At 38.9% G+C, this 10,878-nt stretch overlaps 1 protein-coding gene across 1 annotated transcript in view; it reads right to left on the bottom strand.

Moving 5' to 3' along the window:
- The window catches only part of LOC102202060 (cytosolic carboxypeptidase 4-like), a 26,224-nt gene that overhangs the window by 4,943 nt on the left and 10,403 nt on the right, over positions 1-10,878 (bottom strand). Inside the window, exons 9-16 of the mRNA XM_005747650.1 lie at positions 10,722-10,809; positions 9,754-9,886; positions 6,110-6,263; positions 4,274-4,454; positions 2,465-2,594; positions 1,883-2,014; positions 1,657-1,719; positions 1,146-1,259 (exon numbers count right to left, since the gene is read on the bottom strand). Of these exons, the coding sequence (XP_005747707.1) occupies positions 1,146-1,259; positions 1,657-1,719; positions 1,883-2,014; positions 2,465-2,594; positions 4,274-4,454; positions 6,110-6,263; positions 9,754-9,886; positions 10,722-10,809 (995 nt within the window). The remainder of the gene's footprint in view (positions 1-1,145; positions 1,260-1,656; positions 1,720-1,882; positions 2,015-2,464; positions 2,595-4,273; positions 4,455-6,109; positions 6,264-9,753; positions 9,887-10,721; positions 10,810-10,878) is intronic.

The following is a 10,878-nucleotide window of genomic DNA, read 5'->3' as shown; positions in this document are numbered from 1 at the left end:
AAAATACTCATTTGCCTAATAATTCTGCACTCCCTGTATAAAAAAAATAAAAAATCATCTCTCAGACAAGAATGAGGCATCCAAAAGTCCAGCAGCTGCTCACCTCAGTTTATAGACTTTTATGGCCTGTTGTTAAAAGAAGACATCATGCTACCCGGTGCTAAACATCTCAATCTTTGGGAAATGATCATATTTATGAAATTTGCATATTATTACATTCTGTTTTGATTTAGATTTATAAGTGCATAGGCTAAGTGGTCCAGCTCAAAAGGAACTTGTGCTCCAAAAAACAAAAACATCAAGAACAAAACAAAGTTGCATACAAGTGTGAACCAATGACAGTGCTCCCATAAAGACCTGTCAATTAATATGTGCATCCAGCCTTTACATTTTTGCTATCTTGCGGCTGCAGTCAGCTATTGTCCCTGAAAACATATTTCAATCTCATAACAAAGTCTAGTTCTCTCTCTCTCTCTGAGGGTGTGTCCATTACCCCTTAACAATTACTGGAGCTGGGCAAGCTGAGAGATCAGCAGCTTGTTTCTAGTGGTTTGCACAGACGCATTGTGAATAAACCCCTGGTCTGTGTTGGTAAACTGAGAGGAAAGCAGCGTGCGAAGGAAAGTGCCACGGGTTATCTTTGGCTGCTCTGAGATCTGTTACGACCTGGGCTTTATAGAGAAATACACATAGCATTAGCAAGTAGATGAGATTCAGTGATTCAGCATTGCAACAGATTTTCCTTCTGCTAACCACCATTGTTCAACATGTGTCATGTAGAGAAGATGGTGTTTGGTGGTGTGACAATAAAAAAAGAGGGGCTGGCAGTTCTGACCATGTCTGATCTAATAAATCAGGCAAATTGAGCAGAGACACAAAGTATTCTGTGCAGGCTGACAGCGAAACACTTTACCCACTGAGGTATTATTGGCACAGCATGGTCAGGATCTCCTTATCAACACCAACCCTGCCACTCTGGAGCTCTACAGAGCTACAGGTATAAAACTGCTTTAAACTGGTCACATAGTTACTCCCTGTACACATGGCACAAAATGAATGGTAAAAAGTGCCAAAGTGCACAGTAGCATTAAGTAATTCTATTAGAGTACCCTAATTCACCCAATCTCTCTCTCACACACACACACCTTGTATATTCCCTGGTTGCAGCCATTGTAAGTATTCTCCAAAGTATAACTTCTCAGAACTCCCATTTCCCTCCAGACAACCACTCTGGCTGTAGCAGAGCGAGACTTCTCTACCTGACAGGTTAAAATCAGAATTAAGGGTAGGTAAGAGAATATGGCCCATATAATAAGAAAAATAATGAATGTAACTATTCACACATTAACAAATATAAACAATACATGACAATAACAGTGATAGTGGTGTTGATGAGGTATGATACATGAAGATGGCTGAGATAATGCTTTATTTAACCTGCTGTTCCAGGCAGAGATATTTATTTTATACAACTGACAGTGTTAATAATAAAGAAGTTAACAGTGACAACAACTACAACTTTGCTTACAATACTGAGAAGGATAACAATATGAATTAATTAGTAGTTGTATTTAGTTGTACTGACAACTACGCTGTGGATTTATTATATGCAGTGATTTTCAAAATGAGAATTATTATTAGTATTGTAACTTTTACCAAAAAGTTGCAGCTGTTGAAAGAAAAGGTCGGTGCGATACGATCCAAGGTCTTTGGAATGGTCTAGAAAGGCGATGAGAATGATAAAGACAGCGAGAGAGAGAGATGGAGAGGAACAAAACATTTTATCTGGTTTCAGAATTTGAAATACTGCTGCTGGTGAACGAGTAGAACAAAAACAGAAACCCCTATGGCCTGCTTGGCTTTGTGTGTGTGCTTTTCTTACCCTATATCCAGGATCCTCTTTCAATCCTACAGTGTCAACTGCAGAGCCAGACTGCCAGAGAGTCTCCTTAATGCTGCAGCCATACAGGAACACATTCTTTTTTCGAGAGTGGCCATGGTAGTCACAGAAAACCTAGTAAATATGAAGAAAGAAAGAGCTTATGCATTTGGACAATAAAATATTTTGATTTGTGATTTTGCCTATGAAACCAAACAGTGCATTTTAAATCAAACAATTAATGTGTGATTAAAGTACAGACTTGTGGTTTTAATTTAACGGGTTCAACTGAAGTGTTCACTGTTTAGATATTACAGCCTAATACTTAAACGACAAATTCAGAATTTCCAAGACAAGAACTGAAAGGCTGCGAATACTTACGCACATCTTTTTTTTTGTATGGTACATTTTACAACGCATTTTTGATTAGAATTTTTAATAAAGCTGTGAATAATTTTTGGATCTAATGTATGTAGATTAACTAATGTGTGAAAGTGTGTCAAACATGCAGGACAGATATTTAGCAAAACCAAAGAGCTTAACATTTCAAAAAGAAAACATTACATAACAGCATGTGTATCTCACCACTGGAGTCCGTCCTATAATGTTGAGGTAGTAGAGAAAGCCTTTGGTGTGGTAGATGGTTGGACTCAGAAGAGGGTCTGGTTTACTCCACTGACGATTCAGATCTTTGCTGTTCAGGTCACAGCGATTTCTGAGGAGACAAACAACAACAAAAACAAATACTTGCACTGTAATTCATTTGTGAGGGGTAAATCTGTGATATATACCAAATACTGTAACGTTACTTGTTGTTTGGCTGAATAATAGTGTCCTTCAGTAGCAAAGTACTGTTTGTTGTTGAGAGGTGGGACAGAGAGACATGGATGTTATGAAGTGCTATAATTGAGTTTATCTAGAGTTGTTTGAAAAAGTGTTTGCCCCTTTCCTGATTTCCTATTTTTATATCATTTAAATATTAGACAAAGATAACACAAGTAAACACAAAATGAAGTTTCTAAATGAAGATGTTTATGATTGGGGAGGGGTGAGATATCTTCATGGCCCCATGTAAAAAGTGATTGCCCCTAAACGTAATAGCTGGTTGGGCCGCCCTTGGAAGCAACAACTGCAATCAAGCGTTTGCAATATCTGGAAAAGTCTTTTTGGAATTCAGAAATAAGTCTGAAACTTAAAGGGTGTACCTTTAAGACAATTAGTCTTAAAGGTACACCCTGTTTATGTATCTTTAGTAAACCATACAGACTTGGCGTGTCTTCCCTTGGGTATAGCCTGTGGTATGAGGTTCCGTCAGTAGTATTTTCTTGTTCTGACTGCTTCAGACAATCTATCACCCTCTTCCTGTAACCACTTGCTGGGTCTCGTTTCAAGTATTTTTTTCACTGAACTGTGACAAAATGTTCTAATGACAGTCTTTCTGGTTCAGCAAAACCATATATCTGTATGATCAAGACGCTCTGCCAGGCTTCTTGGGAAACTCAGGAAACTGTTGGGTTACTTTGCAGTTTGCTTTGGATCATTATTCATCTGCACTGTGAAGCTTTGTCCCATCAGTGTTGCAGCATTCGTCTGAATGTGAGCAAAGTGCAGTCCCGAAGACTCTTCATCCTGCTGCTTCTATCAGCAGTCAATGAACACCAGTGCCGAGGCTGACTGGCGGCCATACATACCCATCCCATAACATTGCTTCCACCATGTTTGACAGATGATGTGATGTTTTAGATTATTAACGGTTTCTCTCCTCCTCCTTACTTTCTGGCACAAGTTCATCTGGGGTTCTGTTTTTTTTTTTTTTTCGTATTTACTTTCATAAATGCATCCCTTGATTGCAGACTTCATAGCCTGACTGTGATTTGGTTAAGTAAAGGTTAAGTAAAGACGTTATTATTTCTGATAGATTTTTTTTTTTTTACCTCCTTCACTCCTTGCTTCATTTCTTTGGTCCTCATTTTGAAATGTGTTTTGCGTCTCTGAAAATTAAAGTTTTTGTATAGAACTTGATATATTTCTTGAACAGTTAATGCCATATTTTTCTTAAATCCTTTCAATTAAAGCTGAAAGTGTGTGCTTTCCAATTGCATCAGAACTATTTGTACACCACCACAGTGGATTTCAGAGGTAAAATTATGAGAATGTTCAAACTGTCAGTAACTCATAAAGCACAAAAATGACAAAAATTATATCAACAGTGAATGTTATTGTAATATTGTATTGCAGTTACATTAGCATATGCTACCTGCAGCATTTCATTATTAAGAAGCCTAGTGTAAGTGCAGCCAAGGGCATTGTTTCCTTACATGTTTCAAGTAAAGTAAAAGTGTATATTATATAATTTTTTTAACCATTCCAACAATGTTCCTGCTCCTCACTCACGTGCCATTGATGACTCCATCTGGGTTGAGCATGGGGATGACCTTAAAGACGAAGGCCTCCCTGAGACTCTGGGCCACCAGGTCATTGCTGCACAGAAACTCCAAAGTGCCCTTCATCACCCAGCTGGCATTGGACTCACCAGGATGCACACGGCTGGTCAGTACAATATAGGGGCGATTACCTAGGAAAATTATTATTACACAATCATCAGTTTGCCTAATGATATAACATATTGAACAAGGAAGTTAGTTTCTAGACATCAAGCATCAAACCATTTCAGGTGACTACATCATGGAGCTCATTGAGAGAAGAGAAGGGTGTGCAGCTCTGTCAACAAGGCAAAGGGTGGATACTTTGAGGAATCTAACATATCATATTTAGAGCTATTTATCCTTTTTTGTTTGCTACATAATTCCATATATCTTGCTTCATATATTTGATGCCTTCAGTTTGTATCTACAATGTAGAAAGTAGTAAAAATAAAGAAAAAAACATTAATTGAGAATGTGTGTCCAAACTTTTGGCTAGTAGTGTAGCTTTGTCTATTCATGAAGCCAGATGAGACACATCAATTAAACTGCAGAAATGTCTTAAAGACATAAAGACCTGGATGATACAATACCCTAGGAATATGTGATTCCTAAGGTCTTTCAAAGCAGAATGGGAGGCAGAGCCTTGAGCTTTCAGGCCCCCTTTTTATGTAATCAGCTCCCAGTTTGGATTCAGACACCCTCTCTACTTTCAAGACTAGGCTTAAAACTTTCCTTTGGTTACAGTTCAGTCTAGATCAGGTGAGTGTGAATCTCCCTTAGTTACACTGCAGTAAGAGTGTTTCTTCTTTACTCACCTCTTTTTACTCCCCATGTCTTCATACATAACTCTGCATTTAATGATTAATTAATCTCTGGCTCTCTTTTACAGTGCTTTTTCTTTCTTTTATTTGTCCTGTCCATCTCCCTTCACTCCCAACTGGTCGTGGCAGATGACTGCCCCTTCCTGAGCCTGGTTCTGCTGGAGGTTTCTCACTGTTTAAACAGATTTTCCTTTCACACTGTTGCCATAGTGCTTTTTCATAGGAGTTAGTCTGACTGTTTGTGCTTTCTCTGTACTATTCTAGGATCTTTACAAGATAAAGTGCCTTGAAGTGACTGTTGTGGTTTGGCGCTACATAAATAAAATTTAATTGAAGAAGACATTTGGTGATTCTTCTGGCTTCATCAGTAGGTGACCTCCACTGGAGCAGTTTGCAGCAAAGTATGAAGCAGTAGTAATGAGAATTATCACTTATAAGTCTGAGGCAATGACTCTCTGCTGTAAAAAGTTAGAATGCCTACTCTGCACATCTATGGGCAATTTAGAGTCACCAATTGATCCACTAACTACATGTTTTTGGGAGGAAGGCGGAGTACCTGGAGAGAACCCAGACAGATACAGGGAGAATGTTCAAACTCTGCACAGAGGGCCCAAAGCTGCTCCAATATGTTCTCATGTAGAGAAACATGACAGTATACATATGCATCTTAGAGTCTGAGTCTAACAACTGAAAATAACAATATTTTCTAGTGATAATTATATGTGAAAAAATGTAAACATTTCTCCACGCATATAGGGTTAGTGAGTGAGGTTGACAATTTCATGTGTTCACCATGAAATTGAAGAATCTGTTATGAATGTGTGACTGGGTGAATGACACTTGTAATAGAAAGTTATTTGAGTGCTCAAATTGAGTAGAAAGGTCCTTCATAAGTACCAGTCTCTCTACCATTCCAATGTGGCTGTGTAAACACGTAAGTACCCCTGACATGAGTAGTTCCTGGACTACAAAGCACTACTTACGCATCTGGTGCAGGTCTTTCCACCTTCTGCTGACTGGACAGGCAGTGATGGTAACTATTGGACAGGAGTTTCCAGCCAAAGTGCTACAAAGAGTCTGCTGCTTGAAAAACACCTTGGCCGGATCCACTGATTTCTGCAGTATTTTCAAGTGAGCCTGACAAAAATAACAAATATATACTTAGGTCTCTAATTATTTATAAAACAGATATATTTCTCTTGTAATTCTGCCTCTGTACACCAGAGCGGAGCTGAAGTCAAACAATCAAGATGTTTTTGAAATTCAGACTTTCGAATTTAATTCAAGGGGTTTAACAAGAGTATTACCTTAACTACTTAAGAATTACAGCTAATTTTGTACAGTGGGGAAAAATAATTATTGGATATTTGATTGGTGATATGTTTTGGTTCATGTCATGCTGAAAGACCCATCCACAACTCCTCTTCAGTGTTCTGGCTGAAGGAAAGGAGGTTCTCGTCTACACTTTTATGATACATGACCTTGGACCCTTAGCAGAAAAACTATTTCAAAGCATAATATTTCCACCATGATTGACTGTGGGGATTGTGTTCTTTGGGTCTGCATTTTGTTTCCTCCAAACACAGCAGCTCAAGTTGGTCATATCCTGCATCAGTTTTGATGGCTCAGGGCATGTCATTCATATCATGCCTGGTGAAAGAACTGTATTTAATGTTTCACGTTTGTTTCCTCCACAGATTGATGATCAGGTTGAGGGTTTAAATAGGATTAAAATACAGTATTGCAAATTTCATTAGTGACATTAAAACCAGTTGCGACCAGTGGTTTGATCCTGTATTGGGTGCCCCGGTCCTTGACAGGATTTTCTCCCTTTGAACTACAGTTCAGGATTTTTGACCTACTTAAAGAAAACTAGGAGAAAGTGCCAAGTCCTAGTAAATATCCAATTCAGTATCTTATGGACTTGAGAGAAAAACTTCCCACTTTCAGTAGGGTATGTGAAGATTTGCTGGTGATGGTGGTTTGATGGTTCCCAGCCAAAGTCAGGCTGTGGGAGTTATGTGCCAGTGGGGTGTGACTGCAGGAGGGAAAGGTGTGGTGCCAGCTAGGGAGGATGACACACCTGACATGCATCTGGTGATTAACCTTCCTCACTATATAGCAGCTGTGGAGGGAAAAACACAGAGCAAGTTGTGCAGTATGTTGAAAAGCAACAGAAAGAGTAAGCAATCCACAGCCAGCCATTTAAGAAAATGATGTATAAAAAGATGTACAAAATCTATACTGCATTGTTTTTACATTAGACTTAGACATTGTACTTATTTATTGAGTTACATTTTCCCCCAGAGGTTTAGAGAATAGAGCTAAAATAGTAATTCAGTTGTGGTAGGGAAGACCCAAATGCAGACAAAGTTTTTAAAAAAAGGTTTAAATATAAAAAAGCTGATTTACCATAGCCTGAATAACAAGATGACATAGGAGGGGATACAAATGAGGGTGAACAAGGGTGCACATAAAAACAGTGATTGCATGTCTGAACGGCTCATAGCTTAAAAAACTCAAAATTCATGTTTGTCGTCTGAGACAAAATAGTCTTTATAAACCAACTTCACATAGAACCTATAAAATTAAATTTTCTGCTTCATATTGATCAGTTTTTCCAGAACAAGAGTGTGGTGCAGAACTGTAGTAACTACAGGGGATAAAGCTGTTGGGGGTGGGATTTGGTCAGGGATCTGGTCTGAGCCCCTTCTCGTTTTCAGTCATGATGGACAGGTTGACTTGTGAAATCAGGCAGGAGTGGACTCTGATGTTTGCAGATGACATGGGATCTATAAGGAGCATATGGAGAACCTGGAGAGGTGGAGGTATGTACTGGAGAGAGAACGAATGAAAGACATTAGAAGCCAGAAGACCGAATACGAGGGAGCTGAGCTGAGGTAGTGAACGCCGAATAATTTAAATGAGGTCAATCATCCAAAGTACCGGACAGTACATGAGAGGTGAAGAAGGGAGTCAAGGCAGGGTGGAGTAAGTGGAAATGAGTATCGGAGGTAATTTGTGAAAGAAGCAGCAGCAAGAGAGAAAGGCAAGATTTACAAGAAGGTAGTGAGACCTGCTATGATGTACAGAGAGGCAGAGCTGAAGATGTTAAGACTTTCATTGGGAATGACAAGAAGATATAGGATTTGAAATGATTACATCAGAGGGACAGCTCAGGTGGAGACAAAGTTAGAGAGTAAAGGCTGAGATGATCAGGACATGTGCAGAGGAGAACTAGTAAATATATATACTGGATAAAAGATGCTGAAAATGGAGCTGCCAGACTGAAAGATTCATGGATGTAGTGAAGAATATGCAGGGGGTTGGTCTGGCAGAGGAGGATACTATGATAGGATGAGATGGGGGCAGATGATCTGCTGTGGTGACCCCTAAAGGGAGCAGCTGAAAGAAGAGATTTTATATTGACTAGCCTGCTTGTGACATCTCAGATGGCAGCGCATGATCTAAAATATAAAGAAAACAAAAAATAACGATTTTTCTGGTAATAAAAGAGTTCTTAGTAACCATCTTATCTGTCTTTGTAATATAAAATATTATAAAATATGTTCAGGTTATAGTTATGGGGCTTATGGTCGCTGTTAAAATAACAGAGATGGATTCACATTTGAAATTGTTTAACTGTGTCATCTGCGTGGCTTGATGCAGCTTTTCCCAACATGTGTATCGATATCTGTACACAAAGATTAGAGTGAGATACATACAGTCCAGATAACAATTATCAACAAATTCCACAAGAAAGGTGAGCTACTATTGAAAAGACTGGCAGCTTATCGGCCAAAGGTTGACTGCAGGGGGAAAGTGCGCTGCGAAAGGATGCACAAGCAACAGGGATGACTGCAGCCTTGAACTGTCTATTAACAAGCTTCCCGAGAAGTGGACTGAAGCTGGTGTCAGAGTATCAAGAGCCACCATAAACAGAAATGTTCTGGACAGGGACAGCAGATGTCACAATATCAAGAAACTCTTGAGCCAGAGAAAGAACTCAACTGTTGTCTTTTCAGATGAAAGTAAAACTTGCATTTCCTTTAGAAAATCAAGGTCCTAGAGTCTGGAGGAAGCACGGACAGACACAGGATCCAAAACGTTTGAAGTCCAGTGTGAAGTTTCTGCAGTTTAAGGTGATATAAGGTGCCATGTCATCGGCTGGTTTTGGTCCTCTGTTTTATCAAGTCATTATAGGAGATCTTAAGGCACTACAAGAGTCCATCAGCTGACAGACTTTATAGATATTCAGGCTTTGAGTGATGTGGGTGATATGCTATAATCATCAAAATCAAACAAACAAAAAAAGGTGTTGAAGTATTTCTTTGTGTAATGACTATAACATGTCACTTTTATGATTTAATGTTCATGAACTTAATTAGATTCTTGATTTTTTACACTATATATGTCACACTTTTACATATGCTAGTATATAGAAGTGTGAATTATACTGTATTATTTAACTGAGACTTGTATGATTTGAACCTCATCATAGTTTGTTTACACTTTTACACAGCTTCACAGCTTTATTTGTGATAGGGTTATAAACATTCTACAAAAACATTAAGTTTAAACTCTGACCAAAGTAAATAAACGGGATTATTATATGAAAAAAAAATACCATCAGAGCAGAATATGTGTAGGGATAATGGTAGGCCAGGTAGCAGACATCCTCACTGTGTTTGAAGGTGATGGTAAAGGTCAGGGTGTAAAAGGTAGTTCTCCTTCTGCCCTTTGCTGGACAAAAGTTGTTTCTGTTGGAGAAAATTGAGAAAAAAATGTTTTGTTATATGTAGACTATCTAAATCAGGGGAACTGATACAACATAGTCGAACAGTAGGTAATATTATAGCACACGTACAAAAATACAATGTTTTGGGAGGTTTTTTTCCCAGTCCACCAGATGGTGCTATTGACTGTTTTTCTAGTGAGGTCAGTGTGCCTGAAGCTGGTAAAACGGAGATGGAAGTATGAGAGAAATTCTTCTGTGTTTAAATAAAACATGTGGCCTTATTTTGGATTTTTAACATGACAAGATAAATGTGAGGAATGTATTTTGCACATACTGCTGCTTCCAAGTAAAACTGTACAATGGTGCAGCGATTGGGACTGCTGTGTCAAAGCAAAAATATCCTGGGTTTGAATCCAGTCTTGGGCCTTTCTGTGCAGAGATTGCATCTTTGCTCTGGGCACTCTGGCTTGCTCCCAAAGACATGCATGGTAGGTTAATTGCTGCTTCTAGATTGAGAGTGAATGGTTGTCTCTTTGGATGGATAGGCCTCTGGTAATTGCTACTGCTAACATCTGTTTTGAACAGCTGAAATCAGCTGTCAGTTACAGTTAGTCTCAGTGGGGGTTTTTAATGAATGAACTTCTTCATTTGAAGTATCTATTGGAGAATCACACATAGTTCTGTGCTTGACCTATGACTAATTTACACAAGTTTCAAACCCGTGTGGTTTTCTTTGCCCCTAATTAAATGTTTTTCGAGGTCTGACCTGCCTTCAGCAGCCTGCTAAAGCTACTCTCCAACACTTGGATTTCCAACATCTCTCTAATTAATGAAAAATATGTAAAATGTTTTCATACCTGAAATAACAAATTTCCGTTCCAGTACTGATCCAGTGTGGTCTACCTTCCAGGGCTTCTTTTACTGAGTACAGGACCGGCTGCATTCCTGCAGTACACACACACACACACACACACACACACACACACACACACACACACACACACACACACACAC

This window comes from Pundamilia nyererei, unplaced genomic scaffold (genome assembly GCF_000239375.1).
Source record: "Pundamilia nyererei isolate P.nyererei 1_Seehausen unplaced genomic scaffold, PunNye1.0 scaffold00201, whole genome shotgun sequence".
Classification (NCBI taxonomy): Eukaryota; Metazoa; Chordata; class Actinopteri; order Cichliformes; family Cichlidae; genus Pundamilia; species Pundamilia nyererei.
The sequence above is the reverse complement of the archived record's forward strand: the minus strand, read 5'-3'. Positions and strand labels throughout refer to the sequence as shown.